This window comes from Sceloporus occidentalis, unplaced genomic scaffold, assembly GCF_023333645.1.
Source record: "Sceloporus occidentalis isolate IW3139 unplaced genomic scaffold, rSceOcc1.0.p SCAF_7, whole genome shotgun sequence".
Taxonomy (NCBI): domain Eukaryota; kingdom Metazoa; phylum Chordata; class Lepidosauria; order Squamata; family Phrynosomatidae; genus Sceloporus; species Sceloporus occidentalis.
In genome coordinates this window covers 47,413,423-47,441,312 of record NW_028316987.1, presented here as the reverse complement: position 1 = coordinate 47,441,312, position 27,890 = coordinate 47,413,423, and the positions used below count along the sequence as shown (strand labels likewise).

At 41.3% G+C, this 27,890-nt stretch overlaps 1 protein-coding gene across 1 annotated transcript; it reads right to left on the bottom strand.

The window, feature by feature from the left end:
- Nucleotides 1-277: 277 nt before the first annotated feature.
- Nucleotides 278-23,573, bottom strand: LOC149309703 (CKLF-like MARVEL transmembrane domain-containing protein 6). The gene is made up of 4 exons (XM_089532881.1): nt 23,326-23,573; nt 11,727-11,903; nt 9,970-10,068; nt 278-5,693 (listed from the first exon to the last, which is right to left on the bottom strand). The coding sequence occupies exons 1-4, from the start codon at nt 23,458-23,460 to the stop codon at nt 5,541-5,543; spliced, it is 564 nt and encodes a 187-aa protein (XP_089389007.1). The 5' UTR covers nt 23,461-23,573; the 3' UTR covers nt 278-5,540.
- Nucleotides 23,574-27,890: the final 4,317 nt, after the last annotated feature.

Genomic DNA, 27,890 nt, shown 5'->3' with positions numbered 1-27,890 from the left:
CAGCAGAGGTAGAAGCAGAGCAGATCTTTATCTTGTATCCTTGGAAATATGAACAGCAGATGGCTTTTGTCAAGATTGTTTTTACTCATCTAACTTGTTTAGGAATCACCCATGTTTTTCCTACCTGTGATGTATCCAAGATAGAATCTAGTAGCAATCACTGTTATTATCCTCTATTATGCATAGAGAAACACCTGCACTGTAGGAGTAATACCCACAAATGGATCCTAGCTACCAAATTAGTGATAGCAGAAATAAGACACAATGCAGAGCAACATGCCTTCTACAATTTTTAATAAAAAAACAATTACAAAATGATTCGAGTGACATTAAAAGGAGGCAATAAAAGATCCTTAAGAGGCTAGGTCATAAAAGTAGAAAGAAGGGCAACTGTTAATAAGCTGACAAGTAATACAGGTTATGGAAAAGGTTTTCCATATCATACATCTCCAAATACATTGTTACAAAGCATCCCAACTCAGACCTGTGCCAGTTCAGAAATTTTCACAAAGCATACATCTCTATTCTATAATCTATGGCTCCCCGACTCTGAAATCCTATTATTTATTTATTTTTCAAACTACACATTTATCTTCCTACCTTCACTTTTGTCTCTGCTTGTAATGTTTTTGCTGTGTGCCTTCAAGTCATTTCTGATTTATGGCAACTCTAAGGTGGCCCTATCACAGGGTTTTCTCAGCAAGATTTGTTCACAGGGGTTTGGCTTTGCCTTAGTAATAATTAGTAATGATTAATTTCATGAGGTCTACCACAGATGTGGGAATTGTGCAGTGCTCCAGATGCTGGACTGAGAGTCTCAGCAGTCCTACACAGTCAGGAATACTCTTCACTTACATAGGTAGAGCTGCATGATTCCCATCCCTGCTCCAAACACCCCTGGTCTATTGCATGAGTGACTCAAGTCTGGATCCAATCCATTACATTCAAAACTTGCATCTTAAGTCTCTAAAACGAGTACTCATTGATATGAAATTTGAGCCATTAACATTTACTGGGGTGACATTTTCAAAGGTGTGGGCACCTGACTTACTTGTTGACAGGTAAAGACCTAAAACAACAATATAGTATTCTAAATTAGCATTAGCTGAAAAGTAGAAATTGAAAGAATATTTGTGCAAAAGCTGATAATCCTAATTTTATTCCAGCACACCTTGTTGTTGTTCAAATCATTTCTGATTTATTGCAATCCTAAGTCAAATCTATCATGGGGTTTTCTTGGCATGTTTCTTCAGTGGGAGTTTGCTATTACCATCCTCTGAGGCTGAGAGAGTATGACCTGCCCAGGGTCACCCAGTTGGTTTCATGGCAAGCGGGGATTCAAACCCTCCAGAGTAATAGTCCAACTAAAGGTGAATGTTTTCCCTTTGACAAGGTTGTCTTAGACAAGGCTGTCAAGTCTGTAGGAGGCAGTGCTCATCTCCATTACTAAGCTGAAGAGCCAGCGTTGTTAAAGTCAGCTCTGTGATCATGTGGCCAACATGACTGCACAGAATGCTATTACCTTCCCACCGAAGTGGTACCTATTTACCTACTTGTACTTAACATGCTTTCAAACTGCTAGGCTGGCAAAAGCTGGGACTAGTGACAGGAGCTGACTCTGTCACGTGGCAATTGGGCCTCAAACTGCTGATCTGCCGATCTTGCAGTCAGAACCAGCATCTTAACTGTCCAACTATATATAGCATTCTGGAAATAAAAGCAATCCGTAGTATTCTGTTTGGCAGCACAAATGTGACTGTGTTTACTCAGAAGTAAGACCCACTAAGTTCATTACAGTCGACAAGATTCCTATATATCCAGTACACTGGGTTGATATTTAAGCATATCAACTGGGCTGATGGCAAAATGCTATGCAAACGGTAGCAGGACCCCACTGAATGGGATGTGGTGTGGCTCAGGATGGAAGAGTATACCCTGAATTTGGGCAGAGACACCTTCAATGAGCAGAACATCTGGAGTACTCACAAAATGAATTAAGCAACAACAAAATTAACAATGACTTTTCAAAAATCTGAGATAACAAACAAATTTTGTACGGCCCAAAAAAAAAAAAAAAACAAGCATATTTTGTGTTGATACAAGTGAGGGGGAAAGCCATCTCAATAAATACCCTGCAAACCCAGCATGTTAAAACACTTACACCTTGTAAAAAAAATAAATATAATTTGCTTCAGATTTACAACAGCTTCCCTGCCAGTTCACCTAGAGCAGTGGTTCCCAACCTTCTTAATGCCGCGACCCTTTAATACAGTTCCTCATATTGTGGTGACCCAAACCTATGAAATTATTTTTGTTGCTACTTCATAACTGTAATTAAATAGGTGTTTTCCAATGGTCTTAGGCAACCCTCATGAAAGGGTCATTCGACCCCCAAAGGGGTCCCGACCCACAGATTGGGAACCACTGACCTAGAGATTATCCTTCCTCTTCATGGACAGCTAGTCAAGTGGGCATTTGGAAGTCTGCAGAGTTCAGTGAATACCGCTTCACCTCTGCATGCCTTTGATTTTAACATGAACAAAGAAAGAAACTCTAAGCCACTTGTGAGAATCATGCAGCCTTCCAGATGTTGTTTGACTACAACTCCCAGAAGCCCTCACTAGCATAACCAATGACTAGGAATATGGAATAAAACAAAAGCTGGAAAGCCACATGATTCCCACTCTGCTATAAGCAGAGGTATTGCCTAATATCACCCCAACTGAGTGGAGGGAGGAGAAACCCATGACTACTATTATTTGACTTTGGAGTTAGGGTCACAAGTCGTATTTCACAGTTTTAACACACAAAATTACTCTAACAGTAGACTAAACTTTATAGCACAATCCTATGCATGTTTACTCAGAATTAAGGCCCACAGTGTTCAATGAGGTTTGCTCCTTACAAAGAATGCACAGGAGTATAGCCTTGGTCCCACCTTGCATGGCTCAAGAGAAATAATCTCTCAGCAGCTTTCACATCTCTTCCAAATATCCTTCATTAATAAATGCTTGTAAGCTAACACGCTTGAAAAATAAACCACCTTGACCTTCAACTCTGGTAACAGAAATCCCCAAAAGAAAATTCTGTACGAGGAATGAAGTTTAACACTAGTCACTTAAAACTGTCTAAGAACAATTTCAATTAACTAATAATGGAAATTACTATAGCATAGGTTTCACTCTGCTGCCTGAGCTGCTCCCTTTAAAACAGATAAATTGGTGAAGAAAAGTTCCCTATTCTATCCCAAATCCCACTAATATGCTCCACTTCCTAATTTTCTTCCAGGACAAACAATAGAAGCTGCATCTCTTTTCTAATTTTATTACAGCTCCAAAGGTGGGCAGGTAAATCCTGGGAAATATTGGGAAAACCATGATAGTATCTCACAACACCTGACAATGACTATTTTGCTTTTTATCTGTAAAAAAAACAACCCTGAGAACCATACAAATGTCCTGCTGCATATCTGTTCCAGAGACTGGAAAAATTACTTTTGGGAGTAAAAATCCTATTTTGTCCCATGACTCAATCAGTGTAAACTTGATAAATCAACACTTAGATACGTTCCATTGATTCAACACGTCTATTGTAGTTGAGTCTAGAATCATGAACTCCAGCTTCCAGAATTCACAGCCAGCACAGAAATATTAATCTAAAACAGTAACTTTTTGAGGCTCTACCTATTTCTATATGGGATTGATAGAACAGCCTGCTGTGTAGTGCTCGACATGGAGTTTTATTTTTAGGCTTTAAGTATTAATGGTTGAGCATGGCCATTATTCCTTCTACTTATCAGCTGTGTCCTTTGTAGCCACCCAGGCTACTATGTCAAGATGTTTCAACAATCATTTATTATAATCAATATCATACATTTGGATTTATGACTCAAAATCGTATACCAGAATACTAGTGTCTACTATTCTCATTATTTCATTGATCAACAAAAGAAATTACAGAAATAACCAACTTCACAAATGAAATAATGTGACAGAATCATAATTTAAAACTTTTTACAAAGCAAGATTAGAGAGGGTGGAAAAGACTGCTTTTTCATATATATTATTTTCAGGGCCCCAAATTATGGCAATGCAGATTTCATTGTATATCATCATTCCAACTAGAATTTTAATAAATCAAAGGAAGTTTTATCTAGTTGGCCAATTTACAAAATATTAAGAGACAGAATATGGACATTATCTATTGTATCTATCCTAAATAAACATATCTATTAAGGCTGAAAGCTTCTGAACCACCCAATGCTTTGGACAAACAACTCCCATAATATCATATAATTGGCTATACTGGTGGGAATTTTTAGGATGAAACAACTGAAGGGCCAAAGATTCCCTACTCCTAATATATATTTATAATGATCTCAGTTTTCCAAGTCCTCATGTAGCAAAATGTCCATGCACAATGGAGCAGTATCTGCACAGTATACAGAAATATAAAAAACATTTTAGGAACATCCCTAGCAAGAGAATGAACACGCTTAGTGGTTATAGAAGTGGGGGGGGGGGGGGGAGAGGGAAGGGAATAGATTGGCTGGATTCCTGAACAAGGAACCCCTCACACAGCAACTTTTGGTTGAAGGTTCCACTTATATCTTTAAAAGTTTGTTGCTGAAAAAACTAACAGCAAACCCTTACAAGTTTATCTATGGCCCCATACAGACTGTCAAAATAAAGCTGCTTCGGGTCAAAGCTGTGGCAAAGCTGCGCTCCAGTCCTTAAGACTGGGTTGTGGCTTTGGCATGGCTTCTGTACTCTTAGGATGCATGCATCATTTAAACAGCATACCTCCAAAGTGACCTGAAGCAGTTTCATTTTGGCCTGTCTGTATTGGGCCTATGTTTGTGGTCAGGGAGATGACTGGAGTAACATAAGGGGGGGGAGGAACCAATTTGTGTCCAAATCAGCCTTTTTAAACAAAACGAAACAAAAACATGGTGTGCATGGGGAAGCTGCATAGATCATACCATCACAGATGGTTTTCTCTATTTTCTAATCCTATGTGGTAGAGATGTGTGCAAAAAGGCTCTCTCACAGTAAATCTGGAGAAATGCCTCCCTTTCATTCCAAACATCTCTCATTCATTATTAAGCTAATTTTATTCTCAACTGGTACCACTGTAGACAGCTACTCTTTCTTTCTTTCTTTCTTTCTTTCTTTCTTTCTTTCTTTCTTTCTTTGACTCTACACATATTCTATAAATTTATCTCAGGACTACAGAAGCTCATTTCAGGATTCCTTCCTTTTGTAACATATTGCATCCTATTTATTTCTGGTATATTAACATATACAAAATTGAATGGGTGCCACTATGCAAATCCAGTGTTCTCCTGGGGGTGGATAGGGGAAACCCACAATTTAGGAATTGTACATGAACAGGAACTGTGCAAAGATCAGGCATGAGGAGAGTGAATTTTTAAAAACAAAACAAAAACAAATAAAATGTAGCAATCTGACACCTTAAAAGGCAGGCTCTTTTCCACATCACTTAACATCCAACAAGAAGCAGCTGCTGTGGTTTAGAGTTTAGGCTTGCTGGTTATTCAGAGGCTGGTTCTCTGTTGCATTTATCGTGTTGGCTGTGTTTTCTGGTTGCCTTTCTTGTCTTGTTTTCCGCTTCTTACGAAACATAAGGCCAGCATCCACAAGAAAGGCGAAACTTGCAAGGTATCCAAATATCTGTTAAATGAAAGAAATCTAAGCATAAATGTCCATGAAATTCAAAGGAATGTAAAAACTGTGTTATAATATTAGCATGCATGGGGGGGGGGGGGATATGTGTGTGTGAGAGAGCAAGAGCAAGAAGGAAGGATGGTAGGCAGGCAACACTTGACAATGGCTCATACCCTGAAAGGCACTCTGTGACTTGTGAGTAGTGAACTTTTGGCTGTGGCCTGCAGGCAGTGGAAGAACAGAGCGCAGGAAAAGGGTAGTTATGTGAGATTTACACTAATGAGAAGAGCGGAAATCCTAGCTGAATAAAATTGTACTTTATTCTGATAAAAAGTTCTGATTTAGAGACTCCCTCTTATATTGAATCCTTTCTTTTCTTCCCAGTAAAACTTGCAGCAGTTGCAGCTGTAACACCATCTCCACTCCATGATGCCACCCAAGCTACTCAAGTTACGCATTCTACTTTCTTGTAGCTCATCACCAGTACAGTAAATCTTTTTTTTTTAACTTGAAATGCACTGAAAACCCTTCTTTTGCTACAGCAGAATGGCTGATTATCATTTTTGCATGTGCATTCTGTGTCAGCACCAGCCCATTTCCCCTTCACCATGTTATTTCCTTTAGCTTCTTTTATCACCACAAAGCAGCCATCACGCAGCCACTGAATCTCCTCCACAGTGCGAATGCGTATTCTCCCCATGTAACAAATTTTAGGCTGCTCTAAGCTTTGGTGATAACATGGAGACTTTAGAGAACAGGTCCTAACCTTTCTACAATAGTGTTTCTCTTTTTTTGCCCCTGGCTCATTGCCTATCTCTCCTGTTCCCTCTTTATCAGTTCTTAACATTTTTTTCCCAAAAATTACATCTGTCATATCCATTTGTCTTTTAAAGGTTCTTCCTTTCTTCCCCTCTTTTCTTCTACACTCTGTCTCCAGATGACTGTATATAACATTGGTCTAATTTTACAACTTCTTTAATTTTAACATTTACGCTTGCTTCCTGATAAATAATCCAAGAGGGCATATAGTTTGGTACAGACTGTAAAAAGCAAACAGTGGTATTTACTGTGCAAAGATGAACTAGTGTGACTGTACCTTTAGGCAACCATTGTTCTCTGCCCAGAGGACCATTTGCAGTGATGAGCAGAGGATCAAAAGACTTACCTATGAATACAGCACAGGCATGCACATGCAAACACACACACACTTCTCCTCTCTCTCTCTCTCTCTCTCTCTCTCTCACACACACACACACACACACACAGTTCCCAAAATGCAAGGAAATGAAAGCTGAAACCTTCCCTTTCCCAAGTTCAGTGTGTGTCTTCTCTCTCTGGCAGCAACCATCTAGGTACTGAGAGTAAAGTATGAAATTTAAATGGGAAAAACTGCAGATTGGAATGACTCTTCCCATTCATCATCTTCCCCATCTAAATTGTGCTCCCATCACACTATCAAACTTAGTTGGGAGAAATGGTGTGTGAGGAGACCCATTCTTGAATGCCCTGTTCCCAAAGAAATTTTCCTCTTGGCAGACCACCCAAACAGTAGCTTGGAGGGGTGACAGAAATGTGACTGTACCAGGAAGGAGCATATGTCAGAATGATACTCCTGATGTGCCACCTTCTATAGAAGCATGCCTGGTGGGGAATTTAGTGTTGAGGATGTTGGCAGTTGACTTGGGCATGTGTGGCAAGCAGTACAGATATCTTTGAAGGCTGTGTGCTATCTATGAGTTGTCCACATGTACTCCAGAGTCAAAAAAATCCTAATGGGACTAAATCTGATATTAGTCTTATTAACAGTAGACCTACTGAAATAATGGCACAACTCAGCTTCTCAGGAGTTCTTGGGGCCACATTCCTATGGCCAAAGGCAAAAAGGTGTAGAGCAAAAGGTTGTTGCTGTTTGCCTTCAAGTCATTTCCAACTTATGACGACCCTAAGGTGAATCTATTACAGGGTTTTCTTAGCAAGTTTTTCAGAGGTGGTTTACCATTGCCTTCCTCTGAGGCTGAGAGAGTTTGACTTGCCCAGGGTCACCCAGTGGGTTTCATGGCTGAGCTGGGATTTGAGAGAAATAGTCCAAAGCTCAAACCACTACACCAAGGTACCAGAGCATGTTAGAGCTTCCTGCCAATCTTAGCAGAGGCACTTTAATCTTTGAGGATGGTGAAAAATGCCGTGCAAAATAGGGTTGCAAGGCAGAAGAGTGTGTGGCCATTCAAGGAACTGCAGAGATCCCATAACCCCAGGAAAAACTGATGTGGGCTTTCAATGTATCTGCTCTAAGGAGAACTAAAACTGGATTTAGCTCTAGGACACTTTAAGTAATTGTAGCTTCAGTTTAAGGAGCTTATTGCATGAACTTTAAAACTGGCTAAAGCCTTCTGGGGTGCAGCCAGGACATGAGATGGAAGTGGGATTATCGCATGCTAAATCATCGCCTAATCGTCAGCTGCCACCAGCCTGGGTCCCAGCTGCACTCTGCCAGCACTTTTTAGAATCTGGAAAGCTTCTGACTTCTAAAAAGTGCTGGCAGAGTGAGGCCAGGATGCAGTTTGGACCCAGGCTGATGGCAGCTAGCGATTAGGCAGCAATTTAGCATGTGATAATCCTCGCCTCCATCCTGCATCCCGGCTGCAGCCCAGGAAGCTTGAGCCAGTTTTAAAGTTCATGCGATAAGCTTGTAAGTTGTCAGCCAGGATAATATGGAATTACCTGAGCCAGATATACTTTTGTTTTTAATAGTCTCATAGAAAGAAAGAATGCAGACAGCAAAAACATTCTATGCAATCAGGAGAGATCCAACTATTGAGAAAGTCAGGATGCACCAAATTTTCCCCTTCTAAATAATGATGTACAAATATTGGAGTGGGGAGCCCCCAATGACCGCTCAAGAGACCTCAGAGGGCTGCTTCCCCCCGCTACAAAATGTTTTCAATTTTTTGCACCCAAGTGACCTCTAGTGGTATGGGAGACTTTCATCATGTTTCTACAGATACACCCCCTTTACTTTTAGGTCCAGGAGAGGCCTGTTTTACAGTAGGAAGTGATCCACCTCAAAACAAGTTTTTCAAAACAAAATATCAAAAGAATGCCACATGGGATCCATGGATCACACTCTGCCCCCATCATACATGGATAGTTGCCATTTGTCCCAGAAAACCGGGGAAATCCTGGATTGAAGGGACTAAAAAATGTCCCAGCTAGCTGGGTCAGTTGAAGCAGTAAATCCCAGATTCCTCCTTTATTGCAGGCTGATGCATAGGTTCAAATGTGGCAGTGGTGATGAAGCAGAAAACCATGCAAGAAGACTGGCACTGGGGTGGGGGAGCCTCATCCCTCCCTGCAGGTTCCAGTTGTTAGTACTGTACACTGGTGTAGCACTGCTACCTTATTCTTCCATTCTCTCCCTGCTTCCCCAGACAGGCCCAGAAGGCAGGAAAGGGGGCAAGCAGAGATGCAGAGATGGCCTTGTGTTGTGATTGTGTCGGTGGCTTGAGCCTAGGTTAGACAGCATGGTGGAACCTCACTTCCAAACAGCCTCAAGAGAATAAAGGGAGTACCTTTATTCTCTGGGACTGCTTCGAAGCTATTCTCTCTTCACACTAGCGGGGGGGGGGGGGGGAGGGGGCGGGGGAGAGAAAAGAGCTCTTAACTTGGTTCTGTACTGAGGTTGAAACATAATGGTAGAAAAATTAATGTGCTGAATTTGCATAAACAGAATGCAAATTAATAATATACATAATTATAATTATTTGCATAAAAGGCAAATTAGATGCCCAACATGAGGGACTGGAATACGTCAACCCTATATATGGACCAAAAGTAGGAAACTTCATGGGAGGAAGAAGCATCAATGTGAGAAAAGTGGGTGTTTTAATCTGGCCTTAAGTTATTATATTGCAAAGATTTTCTGTACACCATAAGACCTCAGTAGTAACAACGTCCTGTCAGAGTTTGGCGAAGTTCCTTTTCTGAACTACAGTTCTCAAACTAAAACTCACGCTGGCTGAAAGGGGGTTGTGATAGTCCCTCAAAAGTTTCCAAGGTACCCAGGAAGGCCCCAAAACAAGGTTGAGAATTCTCCTCATGTCCCTTAGAGGGTGTTTGGAAGCAAAAACAAAAACAAAGTATTTTATTTTATGAGAACAGATGCAGTGGGGAGTCTAATCCTCCAAGGTCTCCTGAGGAGCTACTGCAAGCCCCTAGTCTTTTACAATTGCCCACTTTGGTTTAGAGGAAGGTACAGAATGAAGAGAACATGCCATATACTTACAAGAGCAACAGTTTCAACTGCAGTTTTGTCACTGGTAGCAGAAAACACAATGGAAGCAAGTAGGAAAATTAATCCTACTATTAAAGTGACCCAAAAGTCCTACAAATGAAGGGGAAATGAGGTTAATATCAGAACTGTCACTTTTTTACTCTTCATAGTAAAATGCATATACAGTGTGCCCTTTTTTTACGCGGGGGATCCGTTCCACCTCCCTGCGTAAAAAAAGCGTATGCTCTAGCCCCATTAAAAGTAATGGGGCTCGGGCTCATGCGTGGCACGGCGGCACGTGTGCGCTACAAGCACGCATCCCATTAACTCCCGCGGGCTCCCTCGCGGATTTCAGTGTATGCTGAAGCCGCGTATAGTGCGCCCGCATATGACGCAGGCACACTGTAGTAAGTACAACAATACAAATAACTCTATCCTCTAGAGCAAATTGATGCACAAAATACTTCAATCTTTGCATTGTTTGTCCTCAGAAAGGCCTATGAGAGAGATCATATACAATACCCATTTTACAGATGGTGAAGCTGTGGAACAATAATTTGCCCCAAGCAACTCAGCAAGTCCGTGGCTGAGTCCCCTATCACACAACACTGGTATAATGTGATGTTCCACTTTAAATACCATGGCAACATCCTATGGAGTCCTGGGACTTACAATTTAGGGAGGCCTAAGAACTCTCTAGATAGGAATTCTAAATGCCCCTCACTAAACTACAAATCCCAGGATTCCACAGGATGTTGCCATGGCAATCAAAGTGGAATATAGCACTGTAATAGTGTAATGCGGTAGGGCGCTGAGCTAAGCTTGAAACTTCAGTTGTTCTAGCTGAAAGATGAATTCTCTAACTACTTCATCATGCTTTTTCATTAAAGTAAAGCCCTTCTTTCTCCCTTAATGATTTTAACTGTACATAAAAACAGTGATTAGCCCAATGATTTCTCATTGTTACAAAAAGTTCTATATTATAATATTATTATATCGATTTCTTTTTTAAAAAACGCCTTTGTCTATTTTAACAGCTGCTAGACACCTTCACTGCTGTTGTTGTTTTTGGCAAAAGTTGCCTAAATAATTGTCAACAGGAAATGTAGATGTCAAGAATCTGCACTTGGAATACAGGATAATAAAACAGGTCTTGGACACAGTTGTTTTAAATGTAATTTGACCCATCACCTGTGTAAATAAAATGCCTTTATAAACCAATGCAAATAGTAAAACATGACAGACTATGATTTCTTGCATATTTCCCACACATTCCTGTTTCTTAAACATGTCTCTCATCAATCAACTAGTACTAATTGGCATAAAGAAGCTGGACCAGAAAAACATGTTGGGTACAAAAAGCATACATGTCTCCCAATTCTGCCCAGTAGTTTTACTAATAGAGGCTGATTAGGCAACCTGATTAACATGCCATTCATCCATTAAGTGTGTGACCGATTCCACAAGGTTAGGAACTATGAAATTTGAAATATAGATGAGGAAGTTCTGCTAATGCAGAGGGAGAAACGCCTTAAAATAAGGTACCATAACTGTTCCTTGCTGGACAAGTTCTATAGCTCCCAGATAAAATTCTCTCAGCCTATTAACATGAAGTATTTTCAGTTTATGCTGCATGTTTGGACTGTCCAAACCACAACACTTCCTGGGCCCTTTAAGGAAAAACATCAAAGCAAGGCTAGGCTGAGTGAGCTTCAACACACACAGGAATGTTTAAAAAACGAAGAGATGAAAAAAGAAGCTCTCTTTACCAATTGCTCTAATTTTTCCTTTCCTGTCTTCTCATATAAAGAAGTGCAATATATGACAAGGATTGGGATGCACAAGAGGAAGGCACTGCAGCTGACAAACTCGAAGAAGTAAAGCCCACTGCATCGGGTGCACTCCGTCACAACTTCTTCAAGGACGAAGGCTAGGAAGGACAGCCCCTGTTGGAAAAGGAAAAAAAGAAAAAGATCACTGGCTTTTCAACTGGAGTAGTCAACAAGCTGCACAGCATTAATTTTCCCTACTCAAGTTGCATGCTTATGAAAATGTAAGATAAATAAAAGTGTTCTGGTGTGTCAGTTGTTTTACAATGCTTTCTACAATCATAGTCACACAGACTCACCCAACCAGCCATGTTGCAGATGTACTGCACTATAGTTCTGAACAGCCATAAGCAATATGACCATTTGGGAATAAGGGGAGAGGTGGGTGTTGTGATCCAATACATTTGGAATGGAAGGCATCAGGTTGGAGACCATCACTGTGGCTCCTGTGTTGCTCTGAAGCTTTCTAAAGCCGTGTCCTGTGCAGATTCAGAAGGGAGAAATCACCACCAAGGCTGGAGAAACTCTCACCCACCCTAGGAGCTCTTTGCATTTTAATTCTTCTTTGGTATATTCCCTTGAGATCCTTCTTTGTGCTTCCAGAGAAGTAAGAGGAAGTGGGGGAATGGGAAGCAAACTAGAGGTTTAGATGCTAGGCTTTAGAATCCTAAATAAGGAAGAAAGTGGTAATTTTTTAATTTTATTTTTTTTAGGAAGGAGGAAGAGACAGAGCAGGAAACAAGGTCTGGAACGATAAAAAGAAAATGGCTGGAGCAACTATAGAAAAGGCTGGAAGGGAACAACAATGTCCTATCAGAGAGTGGGCAAGAAAAAGACTGATTTTCTGGGTGTTGCTCCCTTCATGTGATGGATATTTAAAGGCTATATTTGCACTGCAGGATTAATGCAGTTTGACATCACTTTCAAGCCACTGCTCCATGTGATGGAATCCTGGGATTTGTATTTTGTTGTGGCTCCAAAGTGCTCTGACAGAAGGCTAAATGTCTCACTAAACTACAAATCCCAGAATTCCACAGCATTAAGCCATGTCAGTTAAAGCAGTGTCAAACTGGATTATTTCTGCAGTGTGGATGCAGCCAAGGACAACCCATAGAGAAAAAAACAGAAAGTTGAAAGTAACAGATTAATCGAGAAAGAAGGGGGGAAATGCCCAACTGGAAGAATGTTGCTGTTCTCGTCTATAAATGTTGCTCAGTTATAAAGGTACATATAGCTATTAGGGAGTTTCCAAGCTTTCATCTCCTCTGCAGCTTTAATGGCAAGCCTGAAAGTACCTCAAAGCTGCAGAAAAATAGATACTGTAGCATGTTATTACTAGTCAGCTGCCCAGTGTCATTTCTTTGGAATAGGAAGTTCCACTTCAGGCAATTCTTACACAAAAACATGCCTCATATCTTGAACTAACAATGTTACTAAGCTGAAGGAGTGTCTTCACTTCACTATTATATGTTGTTTTAATATATCTAAGACAAAGCATATTTTATTTTCACTTTTGTAATTCCAAGCAGACCAAGCTGCTGCTTCTACTCCACATTCTCATATCTTTCTTCAGCATGAGTCTTTTTAGTGGTGTTGTCCCGCCAGTGATGTGTAATGGTTTGCGCACTGGGCTATGACTTTGGAGATCAGCCATGGAAACCTACTAGCTGACCTCACGTGAGTCACACTCTCTCAGCCTCAGTGGACAAATGCAAAACTTCTCTGAACAAATCTTGACAAGAAACCCCCATGATAGTGTCATGGCCATAATGGAACTATTTAAGGCACACAACAATAATCATGCCTTTGGAATATACTCTCTAAGGAGGCTCACTTGGCCCCTATGCTATACTCTTTTGAGTGCTAGGTATCTTTCCGTAGTCTTCTATTTCCTCAGACATTTTAGAAATCTAAGTACTTTTAGACCTTGCAAAGTTTTATCCTTGGATGTTTCTTTTAATTTTATAATGCTTGTTTCTTTTGTTTTGTTATCATCCTAATTCCATCACTTTAATCGATTTGTTTACTACCCAGTAAACTATGGTCATTGGGCTGTTTAAAAATGTAAGAAATATACAATCTCAATTAAATAATATTTTTCCCAACATCACTCTTATTGTCAAATTCATTGCAGACTACTTTGTTATAAGTCTTCTGCCTTATCACTGTATGTGTGACCTAGTAGGGCAATGTGACTCATGCTTTGTTTTGCTTTCAGCTTTTGAACTGCTGCACAAAAACAAAAGGAGCAACATATAAACTGCTCTGTGACTCCACTTCAAAACAGATTCACTAGCAGTCATTAAGTCTGAACTACTATAGAAGTCCATCAGTTTCCTGAGAAATGCACTGAGAAATCCAGAAACTGGTAAAATTCTACTGTGAGCCAATGCTCTTTAGAACATATTTCAAATGGCACTCAGAAGTGCTTGAAAACTATCTCACATCAATAGTAACAGGCACCAAGTTTCTAGGAACTAGTCAATATGAAAATGAGCTTATCTTCCATGGGACTAAATAATTTTTTTGCAGGCCTGAATTTATTAGTGCTGCAATGCTTGAAGCTACCAGAAGATTTCTTTCTCTAACCACTGATGGAAGATTGCAATCAACTACTCTCACAGCTTTGAAAAGTGACTTTTTTGGTCTCTAGAACCCACAACCAAATGTAGATTCAATTAGATTAAAACAGGTATGCCTGTTTCAGTACCAGTCATCCAGACAGTAGCATATCTGGAGGCCATTAAAACATCCCATTAACATTAATCTCAGTTATAGTTTGTGAAAAGCTCAAAAGCTCCTGTCATGCTCTCCCAAACCAATACATAATAAATAAATAAATAAACATTTTATTTGTATACCGCCCTTCCATAAGATCAGGGCGGTTTACAGCAGTTAAAAATACACAAAATTCAAGTTAAAACCATATCAAAAATTACATAAATCACACAAAAACAGAAACAAAAACAAGAACAAAAGCAAAAACAAAAGCCCCCGGGTTAGCCAAACCATGGCCTGTGCGGCAGGGGGGCCTATGAGGACTTAATCGGGGAATGCCATTTGAAACAGGTAGGTCTTCAAATCCCATTTGAATTGGGCCAGGGAGGTAACTGAGCGGAGCTCTATGGGCAGCGTATTCCAAAGGGCCGGGGCGGCGATGGAAAAGGACCTCCTAGAAGTGGAGGATAATCTCGTCCCAGGAACCCTAAGGAGTTGCTGCCCAGATGTTCTGAGGGTGTGAGGCGGAATGTATGGGGAGAGGCGGTCCTTCAGGTATCCTGGGCCCAAGCCATTTAGGACTTTATAGGTCATCACCAGCACCTTATATTGCGCCCGGAAGCGAATGGGCAGCCAATGGAGGTTTTTTAAAACCGGTGTTATATGGCTGGCCCTGGACGCATCGTTTGCATAGTTCAGCCAGCCTCAAAGCTGTACCTTCAGGAAAGGCCATGGCTTATTGGCAACACACAGGCTTTGCATGCAAAAGGAGCCTAGGATTGACATGCTCAGACAGGTACCAGAAAAGCTCTTGTCTGAAAAATGTGGAGACCCCGCTGCCAAGCAGTGTAAACAATATGAAGCTAGATGGGCTAATAGCCTGACGCAACAGAATGCGTTCCCCCGATATTACACTGGCAAACCAGTACCGTACTTGGCCTCTTTCAGTTTGGGAAAGGCTAGTGAGAAGTTCAGTTACTTTTTTTAATGCTGCATACGCAAGGTAGAGGATAGTGACATGACCAAGCATTAGTACATGTTGCCTGTATGATGCAATGCCTTTTTCTATGCAAACACTATTGGTTATGAAAGTGGTTACAGTAAGTTGCAGCTATTTCCAATGCAATGTCTATAATAAGTCCAAGAATGTACACTCAGAATCAATGACTGCATGTCATCTGAGAAGTGATGACACTGTAGACACAGTCAATTTGCCATTGATGGCATTATCTTCTATTAATCTAAGAAAAAAAAATTGTTTGTGGAAGCAGAACAATATTAAAGAAGCTATTTACCAAGAACCTATCAGCAATAACCGACAACAAAAAATACTGTCTGAAGCCATTGGGATTTGGCTTTCTGTTTACTGTACAAAAATGTATGGCAATGTCTAGAAACTGTGGCTTAAATTATACCATTTTGTTTTGGTTTATGACTATCTGATTCCTCATTATAATCTAACACGGCCTATTTTTCAAATACTACTTTATTTCTCACCTACCTGCAGGGAACGGGGGAAAGACTGATTTGTATTTTCCATTATTTGAATTTTCCACCACTTGCCAGATCAGAAAAGTAGGCACAATGCAATCCAGGGGCTCACTGCACTGCTTTGGTGTGGCAACCCACCCACAGGTCTTTGCACTTTTATCTACACACTTTTTTCATGAATGGAGGGGCACCCACTTGATCAGAGAAGTGTTGTCATCTTTCAGAAGAAGGTCTGATGAAAATAAACCACTTATGCAGACTGTTTACATGTGAGGTTTGTGTGTGTGTGTGTGTGGGGGGGTGTTATTAGAAGCCTAGGATTCACCAGCTTCAGAGTCAGGAGCACACTGACAACTCAGGTGGTGGTGTACATATTTTTAGACTTAAGGAAGAAGGTATGACTTTGAAAAGCATCTTCTTTGGATTATGGCTTCCAGAATCTAGTCAGCAAACATGCCCAGTAGCCATGCCAGGTGAGGCATTTGGGCAACACCGTTAAAAGATAATGTTTCCCAAACTCTGTTATCAACACAAATCAATCTTAAAATGTGTTTTCAGTAACAGAACTGAATAAATAATCCTTTTGAACAAAAATCCTGTTTTGGCAGTCTTTAGAAAAGTTAGCTATCTGCAGTCTAAAAAAATAACACTTCCAGTCTGGCTGTACCTCCAAACTTTCTTTATCAACTGAATTTATAAGGGGAGGAATGTTTTAAATATTGTTATTGTAAAGCCGCTACTAAGTTACCAGTCCACTGCCTCAACCCTGGAGGCAGTGACATAATCCCACAAGTGTGGGAGACCCAACAACAGACCTAACCAATATCAATCAATCAATAAAATTTTAAAATTATGCTGCCAAATTAAATAATATATACACAGGTCAGGATAACAATAAGAACACCTGGCCAAATGGTTTTCTTGCTTGCTTGCTTAGTATTTTACATTTTAATTTGTTTCAATTGATTTGGTTGCATGTCCTCCTGAAATCCTCTGATAACAGGTGGGATAGAAGACACGTTGTAGTCTTGCCCAGACTGGATCTCTCCAAGTTTTTTGCAAAAAAGAAATATTTATCCTTTCAATATCTAGTTTCAAAAAAGGATATCACACAAAATCCTGGAAAGGGGACCATTTCCCCATAAACTCCTCTGTCTCTAAACAGAGAGCAGTATGATCCTGTTCCTAAAAGAAGTTGCACTGACAGTGATTTCTAAGCCTGATTCTTGGCAAGTGTTGGGCCAACTTGGGGAAGGAGGGTACGAGCCAAAAATTGGGCCTTGCTCCTGCAAATTACCCAAACCAGCTTTATCTTAACTGAAATGGTAACAATTTGTTGAGTAAATCATTTCAGCATGTTGAGTAAATCAGGTGAGCATGGTAAATGTCTTCAAACTATCACAATCCTATTTATTGCTAACCATTTCTGCTATACCTGGCAACACAATTCTATTGAGAATGAAACGCTGCATATTATTGGCATTCTACTTACTGTCAAAAATAGGCTGACAATACAAAACAAAGAATGACAAGTGCAGAAATACTATAGCAGCATGGTAACAAAAAACATTAAGCAATATCAGGAGGTGAAGACAGGGTAGGAAGGATGTGTTTTGCAAGGGACTTAGTCAGAAAACACAAATGTGAACCTCCCTTGAGGTTGTCTGATATGTGCAAAATGAAATGAACTGTGTGAAAATGCTGTTTATCAATAAACAATCTGTAATGGACAAAACAGAACTCCAGAAATATTTCACATTCATTGGCAATAAACTGTACCTTAATAGCCACCTTTAGAATTGAATAAGTGGTCCTAAATCTTTAGAAACCCCTATCACCTTTTAGATTCCAGATAGACCAGATAGATGCTTTCTTTTCAGAGTTGGGATCAAGGCTGCTTGCCATACATAATGATCTTGCTAAAACCTCTTAATAGAAAACTGATAAATTTTTCAATAAGGTTCCAGAATTTTTACTGAATGAGAGAGATGCTTTTCTACAGCAACGTGGTTACATCAAAGATATATAAGCCAAACAACCACCTGGTACAATGGTGAAGATATTCACTTATCACTTGAGAACTACAACTATGGAGCCAGTGAACCAGATGCTCTGCAGGAGGCTTAGAATTATATTGGCTTTAAAAACAGCAGCTATTACAAAGAATAACTTGCAAAGGAATATGAGAGGGCAGGTAAAATACTTGCAAGCTGGGTGTTGTGGGAAGAAGTTGCATTTGCTTTTAAATGGCTTGCAAAAGTGATTCAACTCAGGAAATATTCACAGAAACCACAAAGCCAAGTTAAGCACTGTCTCTGGCACTACATCAGAACAGTTCACGGCTACTTGGGGGAAAGTCCCTCCAATCATGTACATCATTTGTAGGAAATACTGTTCACATGCAGAGAGGCAGTCATGTCAGTCCTTCCTGCAAAAAGAACCAAGATTCTTGTGACACCATAACAAATTATTTCTAGCATAAGCTTTCATGAACTAGTGGTGAATTCTAGATTCCATAAACATGCCAAGATAAACAATAGCATATGTAAGGTGCCACAGGATTCTGGTGATTGTCAATGGACATGAAGCAGCTCCTGAGTTGCAGGTCCTAATTCTGATATTAGGTATCTTCTTGTAGGGTGTACGTCTATTACACAGATTATTCTGACAGTAAGGACACACATACATACAGAGTACAAGTTTGTTTTCAGCAAAACATTTAAAATAGTGTGTCCCTCCAGGTGTTGGCAGAGACAACTCTCAGTGGACTTTGTCAGCCTAGTCAATGATGAAGAATGTTGGGAGCTGCAGTCCAACATCTAGAGTGCCAAGGATTTCCACCTTGATACAAATATACTGCATAAAGAAGTGGTGAGACCCAAAAGCAGGTTGTTCTTAGCTGCCATCAAGTCAACTTCAACTTATGCCAACCCTGTGAGTGAGAGACCTCCAAATCACCCTGCCATCCTAGGCATCTGTAATGCAACCTTCCTCTTTTCCTACAGAATTGAATATCAGTGTGTTTCAAGAAATGCTCCCCACATGGGTCTTACTAAGAGGCATTGTAAGACATGTGAGTGTGTGACTAGATTAATTTCGACAGATATAAATAAATCAGCTCTTCAGAAAGCCAACTAACAAGCAATAACCCTAGTTGTTGTTGTGTGCCTTTAAATCATTCCTGACTCTTAGCGACCCTAAGACAAGCCAATCATTCATAGGCACCGTAAGGTGACTCTAAGATAAGGCTAAAGAGAGTTTTCTTGGCAATATTAGTTCAAAGAGGGTGTACCTCAAAGAGGGTGAGGCTAAGAAAGTGTGACGTGACCAAGTGGGTTTCTATGGCTGAGCAGGGGATTCAAACCCTGGCCTCCAGAGTCATAGTCCAGTATTCAAATCACTACACATTGAGCCAACTGGTTGAAAACTTTGCGCTAATCCAAGCCTCCCAACCACCCAATGATCTCTTCCTGTAGCCAGAAAGCAAAACCTCATCTACAGACCTCTGCCATTATAAGATCCAGTCTTTCTTAAGAAATACATGAGATGTGACTTGCCATAGTTTGTCTGGCTTTAGAGTACACAGCAGTTCACTATTTAGAAAAAAAAATACATGTAAACCTGTTTTCTTTCATAAAGATCGAAAATCCCTGCTATTGTTTCATTTGTGTTGCTAACAGTAATGAAATATACCAGCATATCAACAGAAGCTGGAAAGCACAAACACAGATCATACAGAAAACCCTAGTGGCACCATCTAATCCCCACCCTCCCAAGTAATGATATTGAGAGTGGCCTTGCTATGGAGAGAAACATAACTGTAGCAGAACAATAGCCCTCCCAATATTTCCTCTGTTCCCTTATGGAAGAGAGTAGTTAAACATGAAGGAGTGGGATTTAATGCTCGCTTTCACAGGCCTTCCTACATATGAAGGAAAAGCAACAAGGAAGCTTGTGGCACCTTAAAAACAAGCAACCCCACTTCTTCCCAGTCCACTTCATCTATCTGATGCTTTTGAGATGGCCCTCCAAAGAGCTTAAATTTAAATAAAACGTGTTAGTCTTTAAAGTGCCACAAGATTCACTTTTTTTGCAACAGACTTAACATTGCTACTCCCTTTTCAAATTATTGTGTTTTTCTTTTTAAAAAAGAAAATACCAGGGATTATTTTCCATAAGGAAAAATACTGGTATGTGGTGCTGCTGTTCTGCCTTCCTGTTCGTCAAAATGAGCTTTAAAGGACACTCCACCTTTTGGGAATCAGTTGTAGACTAATGCTTCAATCCTATACAAGCTCAAGTGGGATTTGGCCTGAGCAGACATAGAATCAGAGGACTGGATTATAATACTACTGCATTTTGGTATGTCAGCTATTTAGATCTCCGCACCTCATATGTGTACCATGCAAATATTGTACAAAAGACTCACACTGGATACAACCTTTTTTTCACCTGGTGGAGAGGTGTTCCAGGATTCAGATCTCCCATTTGTCGCTCTCAAGCATAGCCAGCGGAGGAATTTCACCTGGCACTCAGCTTTCTAACCAAGAATTGGTCCAATCACATGCTTAATCTTTCCTATTTTGGAGGATCAGTGTAGCTATTAAGTGTGTGAACAGTCAATTGTGCAAAAGGGGAGACCCACAAGCAACTGGGGAAATCACTTTTTCATATGCAAATGTTCAGTGAGTCATCGGTGCTCAGCTAAGTCATGCAATCTATTTTTCTCACTAACAGGAAATCAGTAAAGTGCTTCAGGCAGCATGGTCACATTCACAGGACTATTATAACGTAAACTGTAAACATATAGATGGAGAAAGGAGGTCAATATGTCCCATCTCCAATCTCCATCCCATTCACTGCAATCATGGTTGGGAAATTTGGAATACAGTGGGCCCTCCACATTCATGGCGGTGAGGGACACAGGACCCTTGTGAAAGCCAAAACTATTTTTAACCCATTCTCTAGGTCCTCTGGCACAACTCTATGGTAACAATCCACCAGAATTTGATCACATCGTGTTGGGGGGCCTGCAAATGCCTAGAGAAGTGTTTTCTTAGGAATCTTTTGGTTTTCCAGCACGACTCTATGGCCAACTTCAAGCAGAATTTCTCTGGAGGACCCAGCGATTCCTAGAAAGAACATACAGCCCGTCCTCGCCTTACGCGGGGGATCCGTTCCGGATCCCTCCACGTAAGGCGAATTCCGCCGATGCTCGAGCCCCATTGTTTCCAATGGGGCTCGTGCGTGGGCGGCGCGGCGGCACACAGGGTGCAACGGGCGTGCACGCCCATTCAATTGAATGGGACGCACTGCCCCGCGCGCGCCCGCGGCTTTGAGCGCATATGCTCAAAGCCGCGCAAAAAAAAGACAGCGTATGCGGAGGCGCCACTGTATTAACAAAGTCCGCAAATAATCAAATCTGTAAAAGTCAAAGCCATAAATGTGGAGGGCCAACCGTACTGCCCAACACATGTAGTTTAGACACAAGTAGCGACATCTGTGTGTAGGAAAGAGCTTGTCAACATGATCCCACTGCACTTCCATCCAGCCATGTGAAAAATATTCAAACAAATAGGATTTAAATAAAAATACAGATTTGCATCCACCTTCCTAGGCAGAATCAACACCCCATTCTCAGACATTTTGTGCTGCATTACCTGGGCTCAAAAATGCACACAGGGAGCTCAAAGCACTTCTCAGTGTGAAAGGCCACAACTTTACAGACTTTCTATTTGCAAAACAAAAAGCCATTGGCTCAGCAGTAGAGAATATGCTCTGCATACAAATAATCCCAGGTTCAATCCTTGCCGTCTTGAAATGAAAAACCCCCAGGATCTTTTAGCCAGCATGCCCTCAAAGATTGGACTACAAATTCCAGAGTCCCTTCGCCAGCATGGTCAGTGGCCATGGTGGCTGGGAGACTCTAGAAGATGTATTCCAACACCAAGACAACCTCTGAAACACTCCCTGACTGGTGGAGAGGGTGCATAGAGGCAAGGTCAACATTTGCTGTTCTGCCTCAGGCAACCACATTTATTGGGACAGCCTTATTGGACTTCCAACACTAAATCCCCAAACCAATGGCCAGTTGTGGAAGACTGCTCAGAGGCAGGGTGGCCAGATGTCCTCACCACAAAGGAGGACCAGGTGCCGCAAAATGGAGGACATGCCAGAAAAAGGGGGGACATGACCTAAAGAAAAGCTAAATACGCTAACAGAAATAGAAATGTCTGGTTCAGAGGCCACCTTCTTCATTCAGCCCAACCTGTTGGGAATGAGTAAACTAGATATTTGGATTCCCAAAAGTAGAGGGATTAGCCCGCTCAGGCTTCATCCGCACTGCAGAAATAATCTGGTTTGACACTGCTTTAACTGCCATGGCTCCATGCTATGCAATTCTGGAAACTGTAGTTTTGTAAGACATGTAACCCTCTCTGTCAGAGAGCTGTGGCGCCACACCAAACTACACTTCCCAAAATTCCATAGCACTGAGCCATGGCGGATAAAGTGGTGTCAAGATTGGATTATTTCTGCAGTGCAGATGCAGCCTTGGCAAATCTGGTCTGGGAGAAAAACAGAGAGGAGAGTCTTTTGTGCATTTTCGACTTGGTACTGCGTATCCCGAAGTATTTTAGGAGATTCTGTGCAGAGATACCTGTGGGGATTTGTTTCTCTGCCAAAGCTACTATTCCCAGAATCCCATAGCACAGAACCGTGACAGTTAAGGTGGTGTCAAATTGGATTATTTCTACAGTGCAGATGCAACCTGAAAGTTCTTGTGCATCTGAGATCTCTGGTAAATAGAGATTAAGAGCTTTGTTTCTCTTTCTCTTTCCCTTTCCTTTTCCCTTTGTATTTTCCTAATACATTTTGTAAGAATATTGGCTTTTAATGAATATTGGCTTTTATTGCTCAGTAGACGAGGCAGAGCTCTTAATTAAAGTCCCCAGAATTGCATAGCATGGAGCCGGGGCAGTTTAAAGCGGTGTCGAACTGGATTATTTCTGCAGTGTGGTCTCTCTTGAGTGAGAAGAAACCCCACAAGAGGAAAGAAAAAGAGAAAGGGATTCAGGTGGCATCCACACTGGAGCAATAACCCGGTTTGGCACAGCTTTAAATGTGTCTTGGCTGAAGGCTATGGAATTCTGGGAGTTGGAGTTTGTTGTGGGGTCCAGAGCGGAGCAGAGCTCCGCTCTGGACCCCACAACAAACTCCAACTCCCAGAATTCCATAGCCTTCAGCCAGACAAAGAGTTAAAGCGGTGCCAAACCGGGTTATTGCTCCAGTGTGGATGCATCCCTGGTCTCCCCGAGTGCCCCTGACCTACCAGCTGGGCAGCCTTGAGGAGGAGTCGCCAAGGGCCGAGGCGGGCGGTGGTGCAGCCGCCCAAGAGGGTGCCCTTCCCCGGGGGCTGCTCGGCAGGGATGGTGGTGCCCTCGTAGACCTGCCCTCCGCCGTTCATGGCCGCCCAGGGAGAGCCAGGAGGAGGAGGAGAAGCAGCAGCAGCAGGTCCTGCAAGAAAGCGAAAGAGAAGAAGGGCAGCCCCGCCTCAGTCCCAAGGAAGAGGAAGAGAGGAGAGGACTGCCCCGGGGAGAAGAGGGAGGGCCCTGGGAAGGAGAGAAAGAAAGCCTCCAGGAAGGAGGAAGAGAAGGAGAAAAAGGAGGAGGAGGAAAAGAAGGAAAAGTAGGAGGAGGAGGAGGAGGAGAAAAAGAAGGAGGAGGAGAAGGAGAAGGGGTACAAGGAGGAGAACAAGAAGGAGAAGAAGCAGGAGGAGGAGGAGAAAAAGAAGAAAGAAGAAAAAGGAGAAGGAGAACAAGGAGGAGGAGAAAAAAGAAGAAGGGAAAAAGGAAGAGAAGGACAAAGAGAAAAAGAAGGAGAAAAAGAAGCAGGAGGAGGACAAAGAGAAAAAAGAAGAAACAGAAGGAGAAGAAAAAGGAGGAGGAGGAGAAAAATAGAAGGAGAAGAAAAAAAAGAACAGGCCCTTTCTCCACAAAGTTATACTTCAGCCTCTGGGCCCTATGGAATGGACAACTCCCAGAGTCCCTTAGCCCTTATGACCTGTGACCATAGTGGCTGGGGGATTCTGGGAGTTGTAATCCAATCTCTGGGCCCAAAGGAATGGACTACAACTCCCAGAGTCCCTTAGCACCATGGTTATTTTCCACAGAGTTTCTCCTCGGGCCTGAGGGGAAACCTAACAGGGCAGCTGGCTCAGGCGCATTCCTAAAGAAAGGTTGCGCAGCCTGTGTTACAATTTGTTTATTTAAGTGTTTGTTTATCACCTCTCAGGCCACCAGAGCTCCTCTGAGGTGATAAACAAATCAAAAATGCATTGTTTGTTTTGTACCTTCAAGTCATTTCCGGCTTATGTCGACCCTCTCGTGGGGTTTTCTCAGCAAGATTTGTTCAGAAGAGGCTTGCCATTGCCTCCCCCTGAGGCTGAGAGAGTGTGACCTGACCAAGGTCACATAGTCAGCGGGACTCGAACTGTGGTCACCAGAGTTGTAGCCCAACTCTCAAACCACTAGGCCGCATATCGCCTCTCAATTAGAAGCCTATTAAAACGATACGAAAACATTAAAATACTCCTTTTTAAAAGCCCCTAAAAGCAGTCCTCTTAGAATCCAGTTCTGAAACAGTTAAAACAGCCATTTCAAAAGCTGAATGTCATGCAGAACAGAACTGGTTTGGGTTGGGTCCATTTTGGGGAGAAAGGCAACATAGAAATGAAATAAATCAAATAAAAATTAAATATAAATAAAAAGTGATGGGGCCTGCCTAACTTCCTTGAGCATGGCTGTTATGTGCACCCACCAACCTAATTTCAGATCTCTGAACATCTCAAATATTTATCATAGTGGAGGAGATGTCATCTGGACATCTTTGGCCAAAGCTTTTGGGGCTTTGTAGGTCAACACCAGCGCCTTGAATTGTGCTCAGAAGCAAACTGGAAGCCAGTGTCATTCTTTGCAGGATATGTGTTATAGGATTTCTAAACTGCACGCCTGCAGGGTGACCAGATGTCCTCCTTTTCCAGGACATGTCCTACATTTCAACCACCTTCAGGAGGAATATCAAAATGGCCTCCATTTTGAGCATGATTAAGCAGCATTAATTTACATTTATATGAGTGTTTTTAACTTTTTTTGGGGGGGTAGTGTCCTCCATTTTTCTTAAATGATCTCCATTTTGCGGTGCCTGGTCCTCCTTTGTAGTAAGGACATCTGGCCACCTTGCTTACATTTCAACCTTCTGTCCAGGAAAAATTCCCAAATGCCCTCCATGTTGAGCATGCGTCTTAAGGCCCAAAACACACTGCAGAAATAATCCAGTTTGAGACCACTTTAACTGCCCTGGCTGAGTGCTAGGAAATACTGGGAATTGTAGTTTATTGGGGCACCAGAGCTCTCTAACAGAAAAGGCTAAATGTCTCATAACTACTGTTTCCAGAATTCCCTAGCATTGAGCCAAAACAGTTAAAGTGGTCTCAAACTGGATTATTTCTGCAGTATTTTTTGGACCTAAGAAGCCCATTGACTAGCACCACCTTTGCTGTTCCCCTTTGAGAAATGTCTCTACTTGGCAGCCTGTCCTCACTGCAAATAGGAGGATAAAGTTCATTTTTCCTAGGAGCCGCAGCTGACAAGACTTGCACCCAGAGCTCAGGGTGTGTTTGCTTCTTGGAGAGGAAAAGGACAGCTAACATGTTCGGCAATGGGCTGCTTGGGGATACAATGCAAAGGGTTTTCCCCCCTTCATTTCAGCACAATGGACAAATGAAAGGAATAATTTAAATGTAGACTCAGTTGGGTTTGTTGCTAGTAAAGTACAATTTTAAACATTTTAAGCATTTGTCTTGCTCAGGTTTTTATAACTATGTTGCAAGCCAGTAAGGCATTTTAATGCAGATACTGTATAAACTCAAGATAAGGCTAGAAATTTTAGTCAAAAATTTGACCCCCAAAAACCCTGGATCGACTTATCCATGAGTCAATGTAAGCACTGTACTTTAACTCTTATTTTAAAAAAAGGAATCATCTCCTTCTCTGACTAGAGTGTCAAAAGCGTAGTCCATCCCAGGTCCACCCAAAAGAAGCACTGACCCCCTCTACTTTCTCTGTCAAGGTGCCACTTTTGACTTTTTGGAATGCCTGGCCAGGAAAATCCTTAAAGGAGCTGCAAGATGAATTGGACTTTTAAGGATCTGAATAAGACATTTGTCATTTTTCTGGGTTAAAATCAGCCAAAGTTATCACATTAAAATTAAAGTCTATGATTACTACTAACAAAGTCACTGTTTCCTTTGCTTTGCCTTTTCATGCTTTTTTTTACACATGTGCATTTTCTTAGCCCCACTTGTGCCTGGTCACCTCCCCCCATACATTGCACATTCACCGTGGATTCATCCTGATCCGTCCAGCCTTTAGTGTAAGCACAAATAGTTATGCTCATTGGAATTTTGTATGATTTTTGGTATTTTCTTTTACTTTGTACTTTACATCCATTGTTACATACCCCTAGGTTTACTCTCAACATCCACAGGTCATATCAAAATCCATAACTGTGGCCCCCAAACCCGCCTTGGCTTATACATGAGGTCGATTGTTCATCAGAAAAATATGGTTAAGTACATAATAAAATGCAGTATATGTAATATAGATGTAAAATAAACTGTAAGAAAAGAATTTATATTTATATTAGTATTGCTAGCTTTTATTTTGCAATGTCCTAAATTTTTCTTGAACGTCTTACATTTGCAGTGCCTTCTCCTCCTTTTGTGGTTATGACATCTGGTCTTCCTGCACACCTGACACCGGTTTGGCTGCTGTGTTTTGCAGCTTGAAGCAATCTTGAGCCTCCTGTTTGCAATTTAACCTCCACCTCAACCATATATAGGTCAGCTTTCCACCAAAACAACAACAGCTTCAATTCTGGATACTATATACTGCCTAGCAACAAATTATCAAACTCAGTGCCCTATCAAATTATGAAATCATAGTGCAACTTTCTGTTACTTTGGCAACATTCTGTGAAATCCTGGGATTTGCAGTTTAGGGAGGGGCATTTAGAATTGTCAGCCAGAGAGCTCTAGTGCCCCCCCCCCCCCCACTACAAACCACAGGATGTTGCCATGGCAGAAGAAGAGTCATGATATGCAAACTCTGTGATGTGAAAGGGCGCTCAAACACGATAAGCATCTCACTTTATTATGGCCTTTCTGTTTGCCAGCATGCATGAAACAGCTGCAGGCAGACAACCGTGATACAAGGGGTCAAGATGTTGTTCATGTAAAGGCCATTCTAGCCAGTGTAACTTTTATATTTGAGATGCACACATGAGAACATGTAAAAAGTGATTTTAAAATTATCTACAGAGATGGCCTTTTAAGAGGTAGACTGGTTAAGAATAGAAAGCAGATGAAAATCTGTAAGATTCTAGTGTATGGCTGGAAAAGTAACTGGTTAGAAATTGCATTTAATTTGAAATTAGTGTACAGTTGTGCTTTGGGAAACACCTAATAGTTTGCTTGAACACAATGGGTAAAGTGGGACAAATATAGCAATTTACTAATTGCTGGGATAATTTTGATGTGGAGTATTTGTGGCCATTGGATTATGTTATTTTTCCTGTTTCATTGCAGGAATGAGGCTGGGAAAGCAACAATAGCATTGAAATAAATATTTTGCGGCATAGAATAAAATGGTCACACAGCTGCTTTTCTGAAATTCAGATCAGGTATGGAGGTCTGAAAGAATTCTCAATACCACTTAGCAATATAGAAGGCCAGCTGTCCAGGTCAATTACATTCACATTATGACATGTTGGCACTTAACAAATATTAACATCAGGGAATGCCAGAAATTGGAAGTGACACTTTTAAGTGGCCTCACC

What these genes read in the sequence shown, in the direction of transcription:
- LOC149309703 (XM_089532881.1), bottom strand. Translation starts at nt 23,460, where the DNA reads ATGAACGGCGGAGGGCAGGTCTACGAGGGCACCACCATCCCTGCCGAG. An exon ending in AGGAAAAATTAGAGCAATTG is followed by an intron (nt 10,069 to 11,726) that starts GTAAAGAGAGCT and finishes CTTCATTTGTAG; the next exon opens with GACTTTTGGGTCACTTTAAT. An exon ending in CAGTTGAAACTGTTGCTCTT is followed by an intron (nt 5,694 to 9,969) that starts GTAAGTATATGG and finishes TTCATTTAACAG; the next exon opens with ATATTTGGATACCTTGCAAG.